Here is a 26,476-nt window from a genome sequence, read left to right on the forward strand (position 1 = left end):
CCATTGGTACCAATCACAGTCAGCTCAAAAGGGCCAAATAGTCCCCAATAATTGCTCTTTTCTCAAGCAAGGAGTCAACCCCTACACGCATGGGTTTTACCTACCGTTCCGCAGGAATCCGGTCCGCCATGGAACAGAGTGCAAGACATCCGAACAACCTCCGCCTCCATTTTACGCACTCCAGGAAAGATATCCGGGTGGAGAGGATTACTCCAAGCAAAGTCCCCATAGATCTAAGAACAGTGGCCATTCAAAATATGCCACAAAAAACAAACAAGGCACCAAGTTAGAATTACTCGATATTTACCTCTAACCTGCACAGAACAGACTAATGATGAGAGTATAATCACCTCTCACCCTTGCAGACACAAACATGCTGGAGAAACTCTGCAGGCCTCGGAGCATCCATTTTATTCAAACTATGGAATATACTTTTTGGTTAATGAGCTGTTGGTCTGAAGTCTCCTCCAGAGAGGTCAGCAGAAACATCAAGGCTACACCCCAGTATCACTGTCAATGGTGCCATCTCAGATGAAACAATACTCTGAGACAGAGTCTGCCCTTTCAAAAGGATACAAACAATATCATCGTACTATTTTAACGAAAAGCAGGGGAATTCTTCCCAGTATCGTGGCCAATTTCTTACCCTCAACCAACATGACCAAGAGATGGCCTCGCCAATGCTCGTGGGAGCACGCGATGCACAATTTGCTTCTCTTGTTTTTTACAAGAAAACTCTTCAAAAATCAAAAGTGGCAAATTCTGAGAATGCAAAAGTCACTTTAAAAATGTAAATCTTTCCATGCTCACTCACTTTTTATTTGGGCTTTTCAGACAGAATCAGAAGCCCCTTAACCACTGACATGCAGGAATGAACTGGGAATTTATTGGGACAGGGTCCAGTGGAAAAGGAGCACTATCTGAACGCGGGCATCATTTCGCACCAGGGATTAACCACCTCTACCCCTACTCATATCCCTGGCGTTTGCTGATACCAGCATGCTGATAAAACCAGTGGAAAAGGGTCCGCAGAAAGTCACCTGTTTCCAGTTGAAGGTAGAACACTATGATCTCGGGGGATGAGTGTGTTCAGTGGAAAAGCAATTAGTGTCCCAGTTAAGGGTGGCCCAGTGAAAACAGCAGAAAGGGCTTCCTATACTGGGACACTGCACAGCTAATTGACAGGATGCCAGTGGAAAAGGAGCTAGAATTTTATTGCTCATCCCAAATTGCCCTTGAGAAGGTGGTGGTGAACTGGAGTCAAAGAGAGGGACTGTTGGGAAAAGTTCCAGGGGTTTGACCCAATGATGGTGCCAGAACAGAGGCACATTTCCAAGCCAGGATGGCAGATTGCTTTTGCATATGAGCAGGGGTTTGTGACACACCAATTCCTGAGTACTAAATCCACCATTCCATTCCTGAGCTCCAAGGACATGGATAACTTCCCCTAAAGATCCACAAAACATTGGCTCGGACTCACAAGAACCAAAATGCTGTTCAATTAATCCTGTAAGTTCTTTCCGCTCACACTTGCGGGCTGCCAGAGCCTCAATTTAACCCCCAACTCAGCAGTGACTCGTCAAAGTATCTGACCCTCAGTATCACCTGAGAAAAATGAAAGGGGATCTTATAGAAATGCATAAAATTATGAAAGGCATCCTGTAGATAAGACAGAGGTAGGTTTCCATTGGTGAGGAAGACCATAACTTGGGATCTCTTCTGTGGAAAGTCGGACCTGTATAAAAGGGACGGACTCCACTTGAACTGGAGGGGGACCAATATCCTGGCAAGCAGATTTGCTAGAGCTGTGGGGGAGGGTTTAAACTAGTTTGGCAGGGGAGTGGGGAGCAGAGTTTGCGAGCAATGTCGAGGGTACATGGCCACCTAGTTAAGAATGATAAAAATAACAAAGGAAGGATGGACGTTAAGGTAAAAGGTAGAAAAGGAAATATATGTGAGGGTCATTCTCTGAAATGCATGTACTTTAATGCAAGAAGCATAGTGAACAAGGTAGATGAGCTTAGAGCATGGATTGGCACTTGGAATCATGATGTTGTGGCAATTAGTGAGACCTGGTTACAGGAGGGACAGGACTGGCAACTAAATATTCCAGAATACAAATGTTTTAGATGTGATAGAACAGGGGGTAAAAAAGGGGGAGGAGTTGCTCTGCTTGTTAAGGAGGACATTACTGCCATGAGGTGGCAGGATGGTTTGGAGGCTGTTTGGGTGGAATTGAGGGGTGGAGAAGGCATGAGACCACTAATAGGAGTGTATTATAGACTACCAAATGGGCCAAGAAAATTGGAAGAACAAATTTGTAAGGAGATAGCATATATGTGTAATAAACAAGGTAGTGATCATGGGAGATTTTAACTTCCCTCACATTGATTGGGATACCCATACAGTAAGAGGGTTGGATGGGCTAGAGTTTGTCAAATGTGTACAAGATAGTTTTCTTAATCAATACGTAGAAGAACCAACTCGGGACGGTGTAATACTGGATCTCCTGTTAGGGAACGAGATAGGTCAGAGGTTAATGTTGGAGAACAAATTGGGTCTAGTGATCACAACTCTATTAGTTTTAGAGAGTTTTAGGGAAGAGCAAAGAAAGGCCTAAAGTTGAGGTTCTGGATTGGAGAAAAGCAAATTTCGAAGGAATAAGAATGGATTTGGGGAGTATTGAGTGGGACATGATTTTTTCAGGAAAGGATGTAAATGAAAAATGGAGAATATTCAAAGAAGAAATTTTGAGAGTACAGAGTAGATATGTCCCAGTGAGGATCAAAGGAAAGGCTGGAAGTCATAGGGAGCTTTGGTTTTCGAGGAATATTAGAAATTTGGTTAGGAGAAAGAGGGAGGTGTACAAGAGGTATAAACAGCATGGTGCTGAGAAATTGAAAGAGGACTACAAGGAGTGTAGAAAAAATCTTAAGAAAGAAATTAGGAAGGCAAAAGAGAGGCATGAAGAGGCTTTGGCAGGCAGAGTAAAAATAAATCCAAAGGGTTTCTATAGGTACATTAAAAGTAAAACATTAGTGAAGGATAGAATTGGACCCCTTGTAGGCGGGTAGGCTATGTGAAAAGTCAGAGGAGATGGGGGAAATTTTAAATAATTTCTTTTCCTCGGTATTCACTAGGGAAAAAAACATTGTGCCAGTTGAAGTAAAGAAAAATACTGGGGAGGTCATGAATCATATAAAAATAACCGAGGAGATAGTGATGGCAGTGTTAAAAAAAGATAAAGGTGGACAAATCTCCGGGTCCAGACAAAGTACTCCCAAGGACACTCAGGGAGACTAGTGTACAGATAGTGGAGCCATTAACAGAGATATTTAGGATGTCATTGGTCACAGGGGTAGTGCCAGAGGATTGGAGGGTGGCTCATGTTGTTCCGCTGTTTAAGAAAGGGTCCAAATGTAAGCCAGGAAATTATAGACCTGTGAGTCTCACGTCTGTGGTGGATAAGATGATGGAAAGTGTTCTGAGGGATGGCATTTACAAATATTTGGAAGAACAGGGATTGATAGGTAGTAGTCAGCATAGTTTTGTCAGGGGTAGATCATGCTTAACAAACCTTAAAGAATTTTTCGAGGGGGTTACAAAAAAGATTGATGAAGGGAAGGCTGTGGATGTTGTCTATTTAGACTTCAGTAAAGCTTTTGACAAAGTTCTTCACAGGAGGTTAGGAAAAAAGGTGGAGGCATTAGGTATAAATAAGGAGGTAGTGAAATGGATTCAACAATGGTTGGATGGGAGGTATCAGAGAGTAGTGGTAGAAAATTGTCAGATTAGAGGCCGGTGACTAGTGGAGTTCCTCAGGGATCAGTCCTGGGTACACTATTGTTTATTATATATATATTAATGATCTGGAAGAAGGGGTGGTGGTGAATTGGATAGGTAAGTTTGCAGATGATACAAAGATTGGTGGTATTGCGGACAGTGAGGAAGATTACAGTAGCTTAAAAAGAGATATAGGAAAGCTAGAGGAGTGGGCTGAGAAATGGCTGATGGAATTTAATACGGATAAGTGTGAAGTGTTGCATTTTGGAAAGGCAAATCTAAATAGGTCATATACATTGAATGGTAGACAATTGAGGAGTGCAGAGCAACAAAGGGATTTAGGTGTTATGGTAAATAGTACCCTCAAAGTCGATACTCAGGTAGATAGAGTGGTAAAGAAGGCATTTGGAATGTTGGACTTCATAAATCGGAGTATTGAATTCAAGAGTTGGGATGTTATGATGAAATTGAACAAACCATTGGTGAGGCCAAATTTGGAATACTGTGGTCACCGAATTATAGGAAGGATATAAACAAAATAGAGAGAGTGCAGAGAAGGTTCACGAGAATGTTGACAAGATGTCAGGGTTTGAGTTACAGAGAAAGGTTGAGCGCGAATTATAGGAAGGATATAAACAAAATAGAGAGAGTGCAGAGAAGGTTCACGAGAATGTTGACAGGATGTCAGGGTTTGAGTTACAGAGAAAGGTTGAGCAGGCTGGGGCTTTTTTCTCTGGAGCGTAGAAGATTGAGGGGGGATTTGATGGAGGTGTTCAAGATTTTAAAAGGGACAGAGAGAGTCAACGTGGATAGGCTTTTTCAATTAAGAGTGGGGGATATTCAAACCAGAGGCCATGGTTTGAGATTGCAGGGGGAAAATTATAAGGGGAACATGAGGGGAAATTTCTTCATGCAAAGTGTGGTTGGGATGTGGAATAAGCTTCCGGCGGAGGTGGTTGAAGCAGGGACATTATTTACATTTAAGGAAAGACTGGATAATTACATAGAGGGGAGAGGATTGGAGGGGTATGGACCAGGTGCTGGTCAGTGGGACTAGGAGGATGGGGATTTGTTCTGGCATGAACTAGTAGGGCCAAACTGGCCTGTTCTGTGCATATAACCATGGTTATATGGTTATAACTTGAGGACATAACCTCAAGATTCAGTGTAGTAGATTTAGGATGGAGGTGAGGAGGAACTGCTTTTCCCAGAGGGTGTTGAATCTGTGGAATTCAATGCCATTAAAGCAGTAAATATATTTAAGGCAAGGTTAGATAGAATTTTACGTAGTAGGGGAATTAAGGGATATGGGGAAGGTAGGTGAAGATGACCCTGTCATCATATTAGCCATGATCTCATTGAATGACAGAGCAGGCTCAGCAAGCCGATGGTCTACTCCTTATGTTTTATGCCGAGAGACAGAGTGCAACTTGAACCCACAACCTTCAGAAATTGCCTATTAGTTACCTGGAAATACGCTGGGTTTAAAATCGCCTGCTATGTGCTTCAAACAGAAACAATGTTTGTGCAGCCCAGAAAGACTACCACTGCCCATGAAGCTCTTTGAAACTGAACTCATGCAGGAAGCTGCAGAAATGTGAACAGTTTCTTCCCTTCCCATTCTACCCCTCCAAAACAATAAGCTTTGGTTGCAAAATGATCATGTGCTCTTTAAAAATTAACCCTGACAAGAGTCGCGCCCTTTCAACATTGTAGTACTGATCTGACACACATGCTGCACTGGACCACATTCAACCAATGATGCCTAGCTCAGCAGAGAAAAATCATTCACAGATTAACCCATAAATGACTTTCAGACACTTTAAGTCCCCTGCCCTTGCACTCACCATCATTCAGGATTTCTCAGAGCAGAGAGTCCAATCACCTGATACCCTGCTACCCACCTTTGCAATCTTTATACAGCAGAGCTCTGTTCTAAATAGCCCTAGCTCCTCCACCTGAAATTCTGCTCAATGAGCACTGACGTTTAGAGAGGGAATGAGAAAAAACAGGTGGCTGGTTTGGAGAAGGACAGGAAGGGGACGGACAAGGGGAAAATGTGCAGGGAAGGCACAGTCTCCAGTAGAGGAGTAATCAAAATAGTGGGTGCCAAAGAGGGTGGTGGGGTTGAAGGCAGTTGAAGAATTGGTGGACAAGAACTTAAAGAGTCTTGCTATAGCAGAAATGAGTGAAAGTCTGTGTGAAAGGTGCTGACGGATGAGTGGCACATGATAAGGATACTGCAGAATTTTAGAGACTTGGTTTGGAGGGTAGAAGATTGAAGTGATGCAATCCTGCCAATTTGAAGTTATGGGAATAGATGCAAAGGCAGTGGGTTTCTTCACAGCACATGGGCCAGGGAGAGGATTTTCATCCATCTCACATGGCTGGAGTTATGCAAGCATTGCAGAAAAACAAAGTGGTTTTGAATTGACGGAGGCAGGTGGATCAGTCTTGATGTTTTGTTGTGATACACAGAACCGTTTCCTACCTTCACCATCAGCTTTGTGAGTTTCTCTTCACCACTGTACACTGTCCCAGAAACTTGGCCCTTTTCCCAACACACTTCCCCTACAAAAGACAAAGGATAGAATTAGTGGATCTGGCAAATGTTCCTCAATGTCAAGGTACTTCAGTTCTTTGGATTTTAACTGCAACCAGTTGACCCTGTATGCAGCAAAGCTCAGATGTAAGTGTGAGCAAAGTCACACACATGAATCAGCTAAGTTGAGATGGGAAAGAGTCTATCCGCACAAGATGTTGCACTTCTGCAATGGCCATTTTAAATACTCACAGTTCATTTTGCTACACAGTAAAAGAGAATGGTGCATTTTTTAAATATTTAAACACAATAGAGACTCATGCAAGATTAAAAATAGGGAGGTCGACTTTTACACATGATAGATGGAAAACACCAAATTTTTGGGCCAAAAATAGGGGATTGACTTTTACATGCTATCAACTATTACATATGTATATATGGTACTCATTCCTTTGAAGTATGAAAATACAACAGTTGAGTCTGGCAAACTACACTCCAACAAACAGTAATGTAATGAAATGATCATCTGTTTTGTTTTTAAGATTCTGATTGAGAGATAAGTACTGGTCACTTTATAACTCCCTTAATTTTAATTTTAATTATAAAGAACCATTCCAAATCACTTGAAAACATTTATTTCATTGTAACATGAACAATCATGTTAACTTACCCATTGTGCTATATTCTTTAACCTTGGTGAGGAGATCAGACTCTGTCAGCCCTTGTGCAGGTAATGAGGTGACATAGGTCATTCCATCCTCTAGTGTTAAGACACTTGAAGACAGATCGTTCAGTGCTTTGTCAAGTTGCTTCTGTATCTGTTGGAGTGTACAAGAGTGTTTAATATGCCAATTCATTCAAGTGTAAGCTATTCCCCATCTCATTGTAACCTCTACAAACCTGCACTTGTTTGATAATTTATCCAACCAGAAATATGCCACTTTAGAACAACAGAACCATAGAATGTTACAGCACAGAAAAAAGGCCAGTCAGCCCTTCTAGTCTGTGCCAAACTATTATTCTGCCTTGTCCCACTGACCTGCATCCAGTCCAGAGCCCTCCATACCTCTGGGCAGCTCTGTGACAGAGAAAATGGATGTTTTTGGGAAATAAATTGGGAAAGGTTTGTTAGAGTTGGTCACATACAAACACTTTAAAACAGATCTTATTTGAAATACTGGAGCTCTGCTAATGGTAGACATAGTGGCTTCTTTCTGCTTTTGAAAGAGCTTTGAAGAGTGGTCAAGAGACTTCATTAATGGATTGTTGTTTACCAAAGGCAACAGAGAGATCACTTGACAGTGTAACAGCCAGCAGAAGTAGCTGGGACTGGAACAGGACAAGCAGGCAAGCTTGTCCACAGCCCATTTGGACGACAGCCTGGTCAAAGCTCTTGTGGTTCATGCAAGAAGATGGGACTGGCTGTAATGTTTCACTTGGAATAAGAGAAACAAAAAGGAACTCTGTGCTGACCTGAAAGAAAGAGGTTATCATCTGGAGAGCCCCGAATGGGGCAAGTTTCGTCAGCAAGACACTGAGGTGACTGATGGAAGTACATCAGTTGTGGATGTCCTGGAACAACAAAGCTCTCTCTAAAAACTGACAAGAACGTTCCAGAGCAGTAATCACTTACCTTTCAAGCATCAAATCCTGGTGAACTTTTGCATGTTAAATTCTGTGCACAGTATAAGAATTGCCTGCCACCAGTGAACTTGGAGGATTGAGAAGTGAGATTGGACTGTGAACCAAAGAACTTTTCTGAACTTTTAAACACATTACATACACGTGGACTTAGAATTACAAGGGGGTTAAGTTGGGTTAAGTAAGTAAGTGATAAGTTAAAGTTTGATTCTATTTTCATGTTTAAAGATAATTAAAAACAACTTTTGTTTAAGTAACCATTTGTCCTAGTGAATATCTATTGCTGCTGGGTTTTGGGGTCCTCTGGGCTCGTAACAGCATAGTTAGCATAGCAAGACTAGGGTTCAAATCCTACTCTATTTGTAAGGAGTTGGTACGTTCTCCCCGTATCTGCATGGGTTTCCTTTGGGTTCTTCGATTTCCTCCCAACTTTCAAAATGTACCGGAGCTTGTAGCTCAATTGGGTGGCACTGGTTCATGGGCCAAAAAGGTCTGTTACCATGCTCTATGTCTAAATTAAATTATTAAAAATTAATACCCCTCACATCCATGTACCTGTTCAAATTTTTCTTAAATGTTACATGGAAATAGTTCTTCATTTGCAACTATTCTTGTTAAAATTCCAAAGAAAGATTTCTTCATGCCATCTCTTAACCATTTCAGAAACAATTTTTTTTAAATCAAAGACTGAAATTAGTTGAAAAGTTAAAAATAAAAATGAATGGAAAAAAAATCTGGATTGGGTTCCTGGATCAGAGATTGGGATGAACATAGCTTGGAGCACACTTCTGTTTAAAAATCACTCTTCAACTTGTAAGCATTTTCAAAATCTTTCTTTTAAAAAGAAACACAATCAACATGAAGTGCTTCCTGGGCAACATTAACATTCAAAGTCAGACTAGATGCAAACTCTGCATCCGGTGCAAAGCTAGCCACATGCCAAGATTAAAGAGCAGAATGCAATGAGCATGACAGACAAGGAAGTAGATGCAAAAGCAAGTCAAAAACCACAGTCCCCTCTGCCCTACAGAAAAGCTACTCAGTAAACCTTCATTACATTGGGATATTGATCAATTTCCCTTCATCAGAAAGAGCACAAGAATATGTTCTTTGTCTGAGTGGATTACGAAACAATCCCTTGTGTCATAAAAGAATAAAATCAGCAACAATTTTTTTTCCCCCGAAGCTGTTTTTTTGCTTCCCCTTGCTATACCACATGGTCAACACAGGACGAACACAGTCATAATATTCTGAGCCAGTTAATTTTCATTTGGTCATGGAAGTTTGCACCAGTAGAGGTGTGTCATGCATCTTGAAAGGCAAAAATGCCGCCAATGTTGTAAGCAGGTTAAAACACAGGTCATCAAGCAGAAGGTTGGGCAGAAGAGCTAGTTTTAGATTGTATTCATGAGGGAATAAAATGCACCATATGCCCTCATTTCCTCGTGGAAGTGTCTCTGACTACTTCTTTCTATCCTTAAACACCGAATAGAAATGTCACACTGCTAACAATCAGAGCATGGGAAGAACTGTCAGGTATTTTAGCAGTGGAGGGCAAACATGGTCTTACCCACTGTGGGTTGTTTGCCACTGAGGGTGAGACCACATTTGGAGTATTGTGAGCAGTCTTTTAATTTAAAAAAAAATTTAGATATATAGCACGGTAGCAGGCCATTTCGGCCCTCGAATCTGTGCCGCCCAATTTACACCCAATTAACTGACACCCCAAGAATGTTTTGAATGGTGGGAGGAAATTGGAGCCTCTGGGGGAAACCCATGCAGACACAGAGAGAATGTACAAACTCCTTGCAGACAGTACAAGACTCAAATCCTGGTTCCCATCACTGGTGCTGTAAAGGGGTTGCACTAAATGCTATGTCAACTACGGCGCCTTGGGCTCCTCATTTAAGAAAGCATGTGCTGACATTGGAGAGGGTTCAGAGGAGATTCACAAGAATGATTCTGGGAATGAAAGGGTTGTCATATGATGAGCATTTTACAGCCTGCACTCATTGGAGATTGAGGAGGGATCTCATTAAAACAATTAAAAAGTTGAAAGGCATGGACAGAGTAGGTGTAAAAAGGTTGTTTCCATGGTGGGAGAGTCCTGGAAAACTTTAGGATTGAAGAGCTTCCACTTAGAACAGAGATGAGGTGGAGTTTCTTCAGCCAGAGGGTGGTAAATCTGTGGAATTTGTTGCCACAGGCAGTTGTGGAGGCCAGGTTATTGGGAGTATTTAAGGGAGAATTGCCTGCAATTAGACAGGGCATCAAAGGTTATGGGGAGAAGGCTAGGCAGTGGGGCAGAGTGGGAAAATGGATCAGCTCATTAAAGAATGGCAGGGCAGGCCTATTTCTGCTCCTATGTTTTATGGTCTTTATCACAATGGTGTGCTACAAGAGTTAAACTGTAAAATTGAGATTACACACATAAGGCTTGCATTCCCTGGAATTTTGGTTGACACTCTTCAGATTCTAAGAGGAATTGTTTGAATTACTGCAAACAGGAGGGGATAAGACCAAGAAATGTAGGAACCAGCTGTTTCCAGAGTGAAATAAGGAAACGCATGTTAACTTCACCGCACACTGTGTGCACAAGTCCCTTTTTTAAAGAGCAGCTAATATTAATTTTTAACTGTACATCTGAAATCAACTTATTTTAGTCAACAAACGTTATCAAAAATTTTGGGAAAAAGTTAGATCTAATAGACAAGGATCTCCACCGTCACCAGCCCTCTTTGTACTGGCCATAGAACCTTTGGCTGAAGTTATTCGACAGCACCCTAACATTAAGGGGTTCAGAGTGGACCAAAAATTAGCATAAAAATCAGTCATTTTGCAGACAATGTACTAATATATCTGATGGAACCTGAAACTTCCCTACCAAGAGTGCATCTGCAATTGGAAGATTATGGGAAGGTTTCTGGATAAATTGGAATAAAAGTGAGATCATAGCTTTAACAAATGGATAGTTTTTAGATTGCAAAAGAAATACCCAATTCAGATGGCCAGAAAATGGGATCAAATATCTGGGGATTAAAGTAAATAGTGACTTAAAAATGTATACAAGTTGAATTATCTCCCCTTGCTTAAGAAGGTTGAAGAGGATTTAAATAAATGGGTCACTCTCCCAATAACATTGATTGATAGAATGAATTGTATTAAAATGAACATATTTCCTTGTCTACAGTACCTCTTCCAGTCTCTCCCAACACAGAAATTCTTTCAAAATTTGAATAAATTAATTAGGAATTTTTATGGAAAGGTTAAGTTAGCTAGAATCTGTTTTTCCATGGAAAAACTAACTTGGAAATGCAACATGGGAGGATTACAACTTCCCAACTATTATTGTGCAGCCCAGATGAAGTTTGTCACTTCCCTCTTTGATGGAAGAGTAAGCCTTCATGGGTAGAAATTGAACTGTACAAAGTCAGGGAAAGAGTGGAAGAAGAATTTATATATAAATCAGCTGTCAACTTTATTTTTGCTGGAAAAGAAGCACTAACAATAAAACACATTTTGAGAATTTGATGTAAAATTAATAATTTAATTGGCACAAGAAAAAAAATTACCCCAAAAATCCCCTTGTTTCAGAACAGATTATTCCTTTAACTATGGACAATTTAATTCTACATGCCTAGTTCCATAAAGGGATCAGATATGTTGAAGATTGTTATGTACAAGGGCAATTAATGTCATTTGAACAATTAAAAAATAAATACAATATTTACAATAATATGATCTTCTGTTACTTTCAATTAAGAGGTTTTCTCAGAGAAGAATTAGGACTGACTATGATGTTACCAGAGTGCAGTGAAATGGAGATTCTGATTTGAAAGGGGAACACAAAGAAATTCACATCAGAATGTATTCTTTATTTCAATCGGGTACTCCTAAACAGAAGTTATATGAATCAAAACAAAGATAGAAATCAGACTTGAATATTAGTATTGATGATAAGACCTGGTCAAATTTATGTCATGATTGTATGACCAATACAATTAATGTAAGATATAGGCTGGTGCAATATAATTTTTTGCATTAGCTATATCTTACCCCACAAAAATTGCATAAATTAAACTCTAATTTTTCCAATATATGCTTTAGATCCAAGGAAGAAACAGGTACTTTCTTACGTTTTACCTGGACAGTTCCAAATTGAAACTATTTAGGGAAAATTTAAGTTTTACTCAATCAAATTTTTTGGGTAACAATTACCTCTAAGTCCAGAATTGTTTCTTTTAGGAAATATTGTGAACATAAGACCTAAAATGAGGCTAAGTATCAATTAGAGTTTCTAAAAATTGCATTGGCAGTGGCCAGGAAATGCACTGGAGTTACCTGGAAGCCTGATTCTTTTTAGGAAATAGCCCGTTGGGATACTGAAATACATACTTGTGTTCCCCTGGAGAAAATAACTTACAATTTGAGGAATAAGTAAAACACGTTTTTGCAGGTATAGGAACCTTAACTATTTATTCTATTTATTATTTTTTCTTCCCTTCATTTTTCTTCTTTTTATTGAGATCTAGACAAAAATAATTGGGTCCCTCTCCCCTTTCTATTGAACTGGATTCCAGATCTTGACAGCTCCTTTCTTCTCTTTTCTTTTTTCTGTCTTTTTTTCTTTCTTCCCTTTTCTTCATTTATTTAGGGTTTTGTTGGAGGGGGTGGGGGGGTAGGGGCTATATTTGGACATGTATCAATGATTAATTCACATTTAATTATTTATCTGTGATGGTAAGTTTGGTACTGTTTGTTGATACAATCAAAATAAAATATTCCAAAAAAAAATATTTGGGGAAAAAATTGAGTACAGTACTGGTTTCTTCTTTCCCTTACCTTAAGTAGTTGTTCTTTCTCAACATTCTCACATGCTTTTGATGCCATTCATTACAATACTGAGAAGGTGATCTGGCCAATATTTAACACAATCAGAATTGCCTCAAGGTTTACTGTGGAACCTTGCAGTGTATTACCTGACAGCCAAAAATGCAAGGGCAAGGCTGGTGGAAGAGGAAGTATTTAGAAAATGGCCTGCAATAAGTGCAAAACTAATGCACAGAGGAAATTTTCTGCATTCAGCTCCAAATGTTCCATCAGTGTCTCCTTGCTTATTCCACAGAAGTGTCACTTTGTTAAACAAACTTACTGAAGCAGCCAGGAACGGTAATTTCCTTGTGATTCTGAAGAAAAACTTCCTTAACCGTGAGGAAATACCTGTGGGGAGAAAAGGTGGAAAAATAAATTCACTGTCTGATGGTTGAAAATAGACACACCTTGCCCCAAGTCAGAATGAATCTTCCATTATATTGTCAGGAAATGATCAGTTACCCACAAAATTGCAGAAAAGTTTCAATACAACTTCAATATCTTTTGAGGAAGTAGTCCAAGAAGGAAAAGAATCTTAATAATTTCTACTGCTCAGAGTTTTAGTCTTCATTGGTTACACAGAGTTATTGAAGATATGAAAAATCACTGGTGTTACTTTATTTAACTGTAAAAACACATTAATAATCCACTGTTTTATACAAGGAATACCAACTAAACTTTGATCAAAGCAGATTCATATTTGTGGATATAGAAACAACACAGGCCTCAGGAAAAGATATGACCAGGGCTCAAGCCCAAAACTTTGGCTATGTACTGTATCTTTATCTTTATTTGGTATATCACTGAAAACCTCCATAGGTGTACCGTGGAGAGCATTCTGGCTGATTGCATCACTGTCTGGTACAGAGGTGCCAAAGCACAGGACAAGAAAAAACTCCAGAGGGTTGTTAACTTGACCTGCGACATCATCGGCACCAGTCTTCACTCCATCAAGGACATCTACAAGAGGCAGTGTCTTAGGAAAGCAGTCTCTATCCTCAAGGACCCCCACCACACTGCTACCATCAGGCAAGAGATACAGGAGCCTCTATCCTCAAGGAACTCCACCACACTGCTACCATCAGGCAAGAGATACAGGAGCCTGAAGATGAGCACCCAGAGGCACAAGGACACTCTGCCATCAGATTCCTGAATGAACAATGATTTCATGGCATACTCGTGATAATAAATTCAGATTTTATTTGATATATGAAGTACACGTTCAACCGAATGAGTTTCTCCAGCATTGTGCTTTTACTTCAATCATCGCATTGCAGGTTTTCATGTTTTAGTTCAATACAGGCATTGCTGTTATTTGTAAAGTGAGCACCAGTCCCTCATTACTGTGGACTTTATTTCAACGTACAATTGGGTTAAGAAATTTCTACTGTGAAGTGAATAAAGTCATACCATTCATAAATCTCACCTGTTCTTCTTCAAAACAGTTTCTCATCCGCCTGAAGGGAAAGGCATGGAAGGCCCAAACCAACTCTCTGAGCAGATCCACTCCTCCATTTATTTCCCTGAAAACTGTTCTCCCACGAATGTCCATCAACATCACCCATCCCTTTCCGCAGACACATACATTGGGAGTAATTTACAGCAGACAATTAGCCCACCAATTAGCTCACCCTTCCGAGTGAGAGGAAGGTAGATCACCCTAGGGAAACCCACTTGACTCCAAATGCAGAAGGCTGGAGCTCCAAGACACCTGTCTCCTTTTAAAACTCAGAGAACAGCATTCCCTCAGTGATACACTGGTCAATCAGGCGACATTTACTGGACAAGTTTGCAGTGCCGGCCTTTCCCACACAGTACAGTTCCAACACCACGGACTTGGAGATAACACTGGACAACAAATATTTTTTTCAGAGGACTTGCTTCCTAAAATAAAGTTAGGGAATATAATAGACAACTTCAAATTAAACACAAAGATAATTTCAGATTTGCTCTATGAGGTAGGAAGCTGAAGAAACATTAAATTAACTTTTATTGAATTTAGCATAAAGCATATACCCGTCACAAATATAACAGAATGTATTGCAGCATTTGGAGCATTGACAAGACATTTTTGTTGTATTGAATACTTCTGAAGACAATAAATGCTATTGTTAAGTACACTCACTATACCATTCCATGAAGAACGTGCATCAACATGTATTCAATCTATAATTAATGTAATGCACAGCATTGTGAGCTTGTGTTTATAGCTTGTCTACATCTATCCTGACTAAGCATGCCCAGGCTTAAGGCAACATTTGCAGAATACCTGGAACTGACCAAAACAGCTTGCTTTGTGGGCCATATACGAGCAGACAAAATATTCCAGGTAATATCTAAAAATCAGTACAAGATATTAAAATTTGAATGTGATTTTTGTGATCAGCAGCCCAATATCCATTAAATTCACCCGAAAGTGTTCAGGGAGCAAAATCTTCCTTGTCCAGTGTCATAATAACTCTGTCATAACCTTGTCACACTGACCCCCCTTAATCAGCATAATATTTCTGCTGTCTGTTGGACCTAGCCTTGTACAAAAAGTACTTCAAAGATCTGGAACATCCTCAGCTTGTGAAAGGTGATACAAAAAGACAAATTATTTTGGCACAAGGCCAGTCCCACTTACTCTGCTGTTTGAAGATAAAGCCATGCAACCACACTGCCAGCAGAGTAGCCACCACTGTGACGCCAGCGACTTGCCAGGGCTCCAGCCCTTGGAACCGTTTATTGACGTAACTCGTCCCCCATCCGAGATACAGCAGAATCGTCTCCTTGTAAATATCCAGCGTCTCCTGACAAAAAAAAAGCATCAGAGTTGGTGACAAGGTTTCCTCCCCACCCCTCTCCAGTCCCAGTAATCTTGCTCCTGCAGTGGCTGAATCATTGCCCTTTACCTCTTGCCCTTTACTCACATTTAGCCTCAGTGCACTGTATCCCACCCTACTCTTGTCTAATGGAAGATCACCAATCTTTATTGTGAAAGCTATAACCAGCCAACCTTTGTCAGAATTCCATTCCATTTATATTCATAAGTACTCTAGAAGAGGAGCCATCGTGTAGTTTATCTAAGTTTGCTGATGTCACTAACAAGTGGAAAAGCAAATTGTGCAGAAGATATGGAGAGCCTGCAGAAAGATACAAGGCCATTTCATGTCAGGCCTCTGCCTTGGGAACTTACCTTTCAGACAGCAGCCCTAAAAGGCTGCTCCAGTGTCCCACTCATATCCGGAGACACCTCATAGTGCCCCCGGATCCAACAGAGGTGGGCAACTGGTGCCATAGCACCACGTGTCATAAATACATGGCTGAGCAATAGCCATCTTCCCTCCCCATAATCCCCACACAGCTGAAATTTCTCTATGGTTCCTTTGGGGTCACTCTGCGGCTCAAAATGTGGCAGATCAATGGCTGTCTTCCCTACCCATAATCCCCACACACAGCTGGAACTGTCCTGGGAACCATAGAGAAATTTCAGCTGTGTGGGGATTATGGGTAGGGAAGACAGCCATTGATCTGCCACATTTTGAGCCGCAGAGTGACCCCAAAGGATGAAGTGGCCTGGTGTGACTGTCCCAGCCCGCCCCTGCTGCCCCGACTGCCCTGATGGTTCCCGCTGCTCCGCCAAACCCCACTGACAGCTCCTGCTGACCCGATGGTTCCCGTTGCCCTGAAAGTCTTCACTGTCAGCTCCCGTTGCCCTGATGGACCCTGCTGCCCCAACGATCTCTGCTGCCTCGGAGTTGAAGGGAGAGGGGTGAGTTGGGATATGGGTCGCAGGCTGACGTGTCATCAGCCCTCCCCTAAACAGCCGCTTAGCGCGGCTGTACATTCAGATTGATCAGCAGAGGGCTGCACTGGAGAGATTATCCTTCTCGGAGAGGGGTTGGAATATGCAGCTCGAAGACTGCCTCCGCCTTTACATCTCAACTTTTGGGCTAACTGAAATGACCTATAGATTAAGTGAGTAGGCAAGGGTCTGGCAGATGGCAATGTTGGCAAATGCGAGGTTATCCACTTTGGAAGGAAAAATGGAAGATCAGATTATTATTTAAATGCCAAGTGATTGCAGCATGCTGCTGTGAAGAAGGGCATGGGAGTGCTTGTGAATGAATCGCAAAAGATTGGTTTGCAGAAATGGAATATTGGTCTTCATTGCTATAGATATGGAATTTAAGAGTAGGGAAATTATGCTGCAGTTGAACAAGGTGAGGTTGCATCTGGGATTCTGCATCTAATTGTGGTCTCCTTACTTGAGGAAGGATGTACTAGCTTTGGAGGCGGTGTAGAGGAGGTTCACCAGGTTGATTCCAGAGATGAGGAGAGATTGAATTGTTTGGGACTGTTGTCGTTGGAATTTAGAAAAATGAGAGAGGATCTTATAGAAACATAAAATTATGAAGGGAATAGATAAGATAGAGGTAGGTAAGTTGTTTCCATTGGTAGGGGAGACCAGAACAAGGGCACATAGCCTCAAATCAAGGGTAGTTGATTTAGGACAGAGATGAGGAGGAACTGCTTTTCCCAAAGGGTGATGAATCTAGAATTCTTTGCCCATCGAAGCATTGGAAGTTCTCTCAGTAAGGTGGGATAGATTTTTACAGAGTGGAGATGAGCCTGTCATCAGATCAGCCATGACTTACTGAATGGTGGAGCAGGCTTGACAGGCCTGTTCCTTCATGTTCTTATGTTCCTCGAAAATGACAGACCCCACTGCACCAGCTCCAGACAGACTGCAAGCCAATCTAGGTTTCTGCCAAACCATACTGCATGTCTAAGTGACTAAGTATATGGGTCGTTCAGGATTGGGATGCTTCATGCGGAGCTGACACAAAGAACAAACCATGATGAAGAAACATTGTGACAGTGATGTCAATAAAAAAGAAAATCCAAAAATGTCAGGAATCCACAACGGCTTTCAAAATCTATCTTAAATACTAATAGTTAATCCAGAAAATGAACCTCTCAAATGCCAGCGCATTCTTGTATTGAGATTGGAAACAGCTTTAACCAATCGGAGGTGGAGGAGTTTGCAAAGCAGTTTAGATTCCAACAGCAAAACTTGCAAAAACAATTGCAAAGTAGAGCACAGAAGGGCCAGTACAGAAACTCAGTTCAGTAAAGTCCTTCCACCCAACAAGAGTTATCCACACTGACCCCCTCAGCCAAGAATTTCATTAATTTTGTCACTAACACCCATTTAGTGTTCATCAAACGCGTGTTGAACACAGGGTAATTTAATGTGACCAAGGGTTTCTACCTTCTTAGTCTATCAGGCAGAAAGCCCCAAAGAAAATTTCCTCATCAAAATGAACTGATGCACTTCACAGGAGGCTTACCAAGCAACATGCAACTCAGAGCTGAAGAAGATTAGGATGTCAACAAAAGCTTGTTTGCATGTAGGCTTTTCAAATGAGAAAAAGGATAGGAGGAGAGAGGCACAGGGAGGATGGAGAAGAAGTGGGGAATTTTTGACCTTGGGGTCGAGGCAGGTGAAGGAATGGCAATCAATGACAGAACAAAGGAAATAGGGGATCCATAGAAGGACACAATGGAGAAGCACAAGAGATTAGGGGGTTGTTCAGCTTGCGACTCTGCAGAGATCAGGAGTTAAAAGTTATCAGAGCGACCGAATAAATTGCCTAGCCTTCAAGCTGTCTTGTACCTGGGTCTGACCAAGTAAATCATGAACATTTAGAACCATAGAACATTACAGCACCACATCCTTTGTGGTTTGTATCTCGCCAAACATCAAAATGCAAAAAGCCTACTTGCATTTTCTCTATTTATACCCATCATACCCATTCAGTTTTGCAGATGCTATGGCTGCTTCTTAGATACAGGAAATATTGCATTCTCCAGGTTGTGTATCCTGGGACACTCACTTGAATGGTTAAGCCCCTAGTAAAGAGTGACACCCCAAATGAGTGCCAAATATGCTGAATGGAGATTAATGATACTACAGTATATTGAATTATGATGCAGCTGGATAAATTGGTCAGGATAGACCCATCACCCAGACAGGAGGACAGGGATTATAAATCAAAAGAAGTAAATGGCCGTCGTTTAGAAAATATTTGACCCAGATGGGCAACCACACTTCTCGGAGAGATTGCACAAATAACAAGTAAGTAAAATTCCCGTTATCTGAAATTCAAGCAACCAGAAGCCTCAAGCAACTGACAAAAAAAGGGTGGAAAATAAATAAGCCAAATAAAACAGAAGTTTAAAATTGGTTCGCCTCATCGTTAGTTCGCCAATCCACGCATCATGCAATCTCAAGAAACCGGAAAATTCACTTATCTGGCATCTACCAATCCCCATAGGTGCCGAATATCAGGGATTTTACTATTGTTTATTATCACGTGATTGCATATACTGAGATATAGTGAGAAAATCTTATCGTGAGATCCATCCAGGCAAGTCAACCTAAACTTGCCTGTCCTATTTACAAAGGGTCCTAAGTACAAAGAGTAGCACAAAATAGTTGAATAATTTCAGTGAATCCAAGGACAGGAGCTCCTCTTGAAACAAGAAAATGGATGTAGTCTCTGGACTAGGGGTCAGTTTGAAGCAACTCATCCAGCATACTTTAGGTACTGCCTAAACATATGGAGTCAAAGATCCCCAAAAATCAAGTGATCCATACCTGGTCCAAGTTAAAGCTTTCAACCTCTGGGTTTATAAATGGGGTGAAAGAGTTCAAGATCTGGTCAATTTATGATTGATTCTGAAGGATCACCAAGAGGACTGTTATAACACTATAAAAATTTGATCTTGATATAAAGCATCGCAAGCATTAGGAAGGCAGTGCTGTGCTCGCCTCGGCAGCACATTTACTAAAATTGGAACGATACAGAGAAGATTAGCATGGCCCCTGCACAAGGATGACATGTAAATTCAAGAAGCGTTCCACATTTTTAAAAGAAATAAAAAGGAAGGCAGTGCTTGAATGTATCATGGACATCAAAACAGTGGCTTCTTAACAAAAGCTTCAAGTCAACAATACATGGAGAAAGAACAAAAAGGATTTGAAAATTCTGCACAACACTATTAACCTTCACTATCCTCCCACAAATGACGGTTATCTTTATTCAAGAATGTTCGCCTGAAAACCATAAGTAAAGTTGCTCTGCCAAAGATTGTAGTAAGCAAAATCAATTTTGCATAAAATCATCACACATAGGTGGGAGTCCACCATTCAAACCATCTTGTCTGTGATGTGCATTGGCAGGTTTTTCAAAGTAACTTGACATCTATCACAAGGGAAATGCTGAAATACCATCTTAAATATTTTTTTAGACACATAGCCATTCCAGCCCACGAGCCTGTGCCGCCCAATTTCATAAAATTCACCTACAACCCCAGTACTTTTATTTTGAAGGATGGGAGGAAACTGGAGCCCCCAGAGGAACCTCATGCAGACATGGAGAAAACATACAAACTCCTTACAGTGTCAGATTCTAACCCGGGTCACTAGCGCTGTAACAGCGTTGCGCTAACCGCTACACTAACCATGCAGCCCTGTAACAAGGCATCCAAAGAGTGATAAGACATCCACAATATCAATAATGTGATCAACCCAGAAGACTTCAGGAAGAACGCCAAGTGAGAAACAGTAAATGCACAAACTTATAACTCATGGCATGGTCAGCAATATATTCGCTTCAATAAACAACTACTCAACGGAAAACAGAATTTAGATTAAAAAGTTGGCAAACTCTGTCCAACCACAAGGGTTTGGAAGCTAAGGGGTCAATGGTGCAGCTCAATTATCAATGAACAAGGATTCATTCAAAAGCAAGTGATCAGAAGTATGTAAAGTAATAGAGGGGTTAAACCAGAGGGCAAATATTTGTCAAAACAAATGTGGGAAAAGTGGGTTACACTGATAGAAAATAAGAAAATTCCTTAAAAAGAAAGAGGTTGTTGAATGCAGCTGTAGAGAGAGATCCAGGTGTCTTCATACACATGAGCTTATCAATTCAACAAGGAATTCAGAAGGCAAATGAAATTATGGTTTGAAGAGGATAGTCTTGATAGAGCTGATCACCCCTGGAATGTACGTACCTAAGCTTGCATTATACAGAGTTGAGAAGGACAGAGTTGTACTTACAAGGAAAAGTTGAAATGTATACTCATTGATGTTCCAAAGGAGAGATGACCTTACTGAAACACACAAGATTAAGGTGGGGTTTGACTGAGGATGTTGCCTCTTGTGGGGCACAGTAACCAACAACAATTCCTTTCACCTTTCTTTAGCCAAACATAGTATGTCAACTGTTCATCATATTTTCAACTATGAGAAAACAGGCAGAAACAAAAATAGAAAATACAGACTAATTCTATACTTCCATACAGACTAATTCTAAATTCAGGATCAGCTACTTCCACATATGTTTTGTTCTAAATGGGTGCCACAAATGGCAGGTTGGGGGGGGGGGGGACTGAAATCAGAAATTATTTTTTATGTAGTCAATAGACAATAGACAATAGGAGCTGGAGTAGGCCCTTCGGCCCGTCGAGCCAGCACCGCCATTTTACAGATCATGGCTGATCACTACTATCAGTACCCCTTTCCAGCCTTATCCCCATAACCCTTAACTCCTTTGTCCACTAGAGTCTTATCTAACTCTCTTTTGAACATAATCACCGAATTTGCCTCTACCACCCTCTGTGGCAGAGCATTCCACAGATTCACACTTCTCTGGGTAAAAAAATGTTTTCTCATCTCCGTCCTAAAGGGCCTACCCTGTATTCTTAAACTATGCCCTCTAGTCCTCGTCTCCCCCATCATTGGGAACAAGTAATCCGACTTCACCCTGTCTATCCCCCTGTTAATTTTGTATACCTCAATCATGTCCCCCCTCATCCTTCTAAAGTCCATCAGATACAAGTCCAGTTTTTCTAGCCTTTCAGCATATGTCAACCCTGCCATCCCTGGAACTAACCTTGTAAATCTGCACTGCACACCCTCTATAGCTAGTATGTCCTTCCTCAAAATTGGAGACCAGAACTGGATGCAATACTCCAGGTGGGGTCTCACCAGGGCCCTGTACAACTGCAGAAGGGCATCTCTGTTCCTATACTCCAATCCCCTCTTTATGAAAGCCAACATGCCATTTGCCTTCTTCACAGCTTTCTGAACCTGCATGTTAGCCTTCAGTGACCGGTGAACAAGTACACCCAAATCCATTTGCACCTCCCCACTCCCTAGCTTGTCTCCATTTAAATAATACTCAGCTTTCCTATTATTGCCCCCAAAATGGATAACCTCACATTTGCTCACATTGAACGTCATCTTCCATTCAGCAGCCCACTCCCCCAACCTGTCCAAGTCCCTCTGCATTTTCCTGACATCCTCCTCACACCGCCACCCAGTTTAGTGTCATCTGCAAATTTGCTCATGTTATTAATAATCCCCTCATCCAAATCATTTACATAAATTACAAACAACTGAGGACCCAATACCGATCCCTGCGGCACTCCACTCGTCACATCCTGCCATCCTGAAAAAGACCCGCTTACTCCAACCCTTTGTTTCCTATTTCTTAACCAATTTCCTATCCATGTCAGCACCTTACCTCCAATACCATGCTCCCTGATCTTGCCCACTAGTCTCCTGTGCGGTACCTTATCAAAGGCCTTCTGGAAGTCCAAATACACCACATCCACTGGCTCTCCCAAGTCCACCCTCTTTGTCACATCCTCGAAAAATTCCAGAAGGTTAGTCAAGCATGACTTACCCTTAAGGAATCCATGCTGACTAGCCTTTATACTATTATTTCTGCCTAAGTGTTCTGCTATTACTCCTTTTATGATAGATTCCAATATCTTCCCCACCACTGACGTCAGGCTGACCGGTCTATAATTTCCCGTTTTCTCCCTCCCTCCCTTCTTAAAAATCGGCACCACATCAGCCACTCTCCAATCCTCAGGGACCTCCCCCGAATCTATGAAACTTTGGAAAATGTCGACTAGTGCCTCCACAATTTCCATAGCAACTTCTTTAAGCACCCTGGGATGCAGCCTATCAGGCCCTGGGGATTTATCAGCCCTCAGTCCCAACAATTTACTCACAACCTCCTGCTTCTGGATCCAGATATCCATTAGATCCCCTACTTCCCCAGGAAAGTTCCCCAAGTCTCTTGATACCGCATGACCACTACCCCCTAACTGACCATAACCTATATCCTCCTTGGTGAAGACAGTTGCAAAGTATTTGTTAAATTTCTCAGCCATCTCCTTGTTTCCGGTAATAATTTCACCCTTTTCCATTCTTAATGGACCAATTTTAGACTGAACCAATTTCTTCCTCTTCACATATTTAAAAAAGCTTTTGCTATCCTCCATTATGTTATTTGCTAATTTCCTCTCGTACTTCATTTTCCCCTCTCTTATGACTTTCTTAGTTACCCTCTGATGCTCTTTGAAAGTTTCCCAATCCTCTAACTTCCCACTCCGCTTCACTATCTTATACTTACTCCCTTTGGATTTGATATTGCACTTGATTTCATTAGTTAGCCACGGCTGCCATTTGCATCTCCTAGAGCCTTTCCTCCACTTTGGAATAAATTTGTCCTGAATCCTGTGAAAAATGTCCAAAAATACCTGCCATTTTTCCCCAGTTGTCCTCCCAGCTAGTGTATCTTTCCATTTTATTTTGGCTAGTTCCTCCCTCATAGCTGCATAATCCCCTTTATTTAACTGCAGTACAGATGCTTCTGACTTCCTTTCTTTTTTCCCTTTCTAATTGCAGCTCAAAAGTAACCATACCATGGTCACTATTCCCTAATGGCTCCCCTACATCGAGGTCACTTATTAACTCTGCGTCGCTGCACAGCACCAAGTCCAGAATCGACTCCCCCCGGTAGGTTCCTCCACTAGCTGCTCCAAGAAAGTATCTCGGAGAAATTCAATAAACTCACTCTCTTGTGTTCCTGCCCCCGTCTGATTATCCCAGTCCACCTTCATGTTGAAGTCTTATCCCAGTCCACCTTCATGTTGAAGTCTTATCCCAGTCCACCTTCATGTTGAAGTCTTATCCCAGTCCACCTTCATGTTGAAGTCATTAGAAATACAGAAGAAATCAACTGAACTTGACTGCTTCTCTGGAAACCTGGGGCTTGAATCTGGCGCTGTCTGTAAGGAGTTTGTACGTTCTCCCCGTGTCTGCGTGGGTTTGCTCTGGAATCTTTCCACCCTTCAAAATGTACTGGGATTGTAGATCAACTGGGTATAGTTGGTGGGTTGGTGAGCTGAAAGGACCTGATACCATGCTATATGTCAAATTTTAAATGTTAAAAATCTAAACTTGAAGCAGAGTTCAAAGGAAGACATAGCAAAAAAAAGGTTGATAATGCTCTAAAGTATACAGAACAGTGCTGAGATCTGGGCATGTCTTGTCACACTTGCAGAGGCCTTCAGCAACAGAGCTTATCAAACAGAGATTTAAAATTAAGATGATGCTGTAGCCCATTTTAAAATTATATTCTTAATTTAGACAAAACATCCAGGGTACTTCATTGGAACACTCATCCCTTGTGAAGTGATGGAAAGGGAAGAGGGAGGAGGGAAATGTGCAAAAGAACACAAATGGAAGTGAGATTCCAGGAGGTCGGGAGAGAAGGATGTTGGTGGGCAAGTTAAACATTAATTGCCAGGCTAGATGCATTTGCAGTCATTAACTCCAGAATGAGTTAACTTTGCTTGTGGTGAAGATATGACAGTAGAGCTTGCATAACTCTAATAACAATTTCAAGCATGGGATATGGGAGACTGATTACACTCCAATTATCTTTTAGCTTGGTTAGGAGCAATGAAGAGAATTTTTTGAATGGATGCATAGTTTTTTTGTTCTATGCATAAATACAATGTATGGGAGCAATGCAATCTTACATGATGCAATTGTCAAGAAATACACCAAGTATTTTTAATATTCAAGAAATAAAATAAAGGGAAGGAAAAAACATATATAACAATTCACATTTTTTTGATCTCATTCCATTCACTGTGGAGAAAGCATTGTCCAAAAGAGCTCCTGTACATGTTCTAAAATGTCTTGATTATCATTGCTGCAATGCACACATTTAACGTATATTTTGAGATTGAGGGAGGCTCAAGCCCAGTCCATCCAGATACTAGTGCACATGTTTGAGCATAAAATCCACTGGGGTGGATCACAGTTGTTTTAGAGGAGCTTCTAAACCAGTGATTCTCAACCTTTTTCCTTTCCACTCACAGACCACTTTAAGTATTCCCTATGCCAATAGGTGCTCTGTGATTAGTAAGGCATTGCTTAAGGTGGCATATGAGTGAAAAGAAAAAGTTTGAAAAACCACTGTTTTAATCGTCCCTAATTGACTTGTGATGTGCACGGTTTCATAACTCCAAAGGAAATAGGCCAATAACAATTTTTCTCAAGCAAAATATTTCAGTTACAATTGGGTCTAGAGCAGTGATTCTCAACCTTCCCCTTCGCACTCACATACCACCTTAAATTTAAGCAATCCCTTACTAATCACAGAGCACCGATGGCATAAGGATCACTTAAAGTTGAGAACCACTGCTCGAAACAGAGGCCCAATTTTGTCTTTCACAGATCCCAAAGCAATAGATCAAAGAACAAGTTATGTCTGGTGCCTTATCTCCCATCAAAGTTTCTAAACCAGAAACACTGAACCATCAGAACCTGCTGGTTATTCTACACAAACATCATTGCAGTCAGGTCTGTCCTCTAAAAGTACATCATGCTTTAGGCTCTCTCAAAGAGAGTGCGAGCAACACTGAAAATAGCCTCTCATTGTTTTACTTTACTTTTCAATAGCACATATTAGAACCATAGAACACTACAGCACAGAAAACACGCCATTCCACCCTTCTAGTCGGTGCTGAAAAGACTATACCGCTAATCCCACTGACCTGCACCCATTCCATAACCCTTCATTTACCATGTTAGATGGAAACTCATTCCACACTCTGTGAAAAAGTTCCCTCTAATGTTCCCCCTAAACCTTTCCCCTTTCACCCTAAAGCCACATATTTATCTCTCCTAATCTGAGTGGAAAGAGCCTTCTTGCACTTACTCTTTCCCTCACATAATTTTGAAAACTTCTTATCAAATCTCCCTTCATTATGAGGTCCTCGCCTGTTTAATCCTACTCTGTAACTCAACTCCTGAAGACCCAGCAACATCATAGTAAATCTTCTCTGCACTCTTTCAAGCTTATTGATATCCTTCCTGTAGTTTGGCGACCAAAATATCTTTTTAAACAAAGCACCAAGGTATCAATAATTTGAAAAGACACAAAATGTGATTCCAGGAAATGATAATTAATCTATTCCCACGTTCTCAACTAGCATTGACCCAGAGAACCTTACTATATGCAAAGCAGCAAGGCACATTTGAAGGTTAAAGCTAACAATTTCTGGACTGAGGTAATCCAAGAGAAATTAATGGCATCTTGCAATTCTGGCATTTTCCTCCAAGTAACTGACACCAAACATAAACTAGTATTGAGAAAGGGTTCACAGCTGAAATATTGCCTGACCATTTCTACCCGTGGATACTGCCTGACCTGAGTTCCTTCAGCAATTCTTTGTCTGCTCAAAATTCCAGCATCTGCAGATTTTGCATTTCTA

The 26,476-nt window shown here is 41.0% G+C and overlaps 1 protein-coding gene and 1 non-coding gene across 2 annotated transcripts in view; one reads left to right on the top strand and one right to left on the bottom strand.

Annotated features, from left to right (window-relative positions):
* sgpl1 (sphingosine-1-phosphate lyase 1) overlaps window positions 1-26,476 on the bottom strand; it is a 96,430-nt gene that overhangs the window by 60,950 nt on the left and 9,004 nt on the right. The window contains exons 2-6 of the mRNA XM_069885580.1: window positions 15,465-15,630; window positions 13,119-13,186; window positions 6,996-7,143; window positions 6,275-6,354; window positions 105-233 (exon numbers count right to left, since the gene is read on the bottom strand). Of these exons, the coding sequence (XP_069741681.1) occupies window positions 105-233; window positions 6,275-6,354; window positions 6,996-7,143; window positions 13,119-13,186; window positions 15,465-15,630 (591 nt within the window). The remainder of the gene's footprint in view (window positions 1-104; window positions 234-6,274; window positions 6,355-6,995; window positions 7,144-13,118; window positions 13,187-15,464; window positions 15,631-26,476) is intronic.
* LOC138737790 (U6 spliceosomal RNA) lies at window positions 19,651-19,757 on the top strand. Its single transcript, XR_011341232.1, has one exon. It is a non-coding gene; the product is annotated as a U6 spliceosomal RNA (small nuclear RNA).

The sequence above is a fragment of the Narcine bancroftii genome, chromosome 6 (genome assembly GCF_036971445.1).
Source record: "Narcine bancroftii isolate sNarBan1 chromosome 6, sNarBan1.hap1, whole genome shotgun sequence".
Classification (NCBI taxonomy): domain Eukaryota; kingdom Metazoa; phylum Chordata; class Chondrichthyes; order Torpediniformes; family Narcinidae; genus Narcine; species Narcine bancroftii.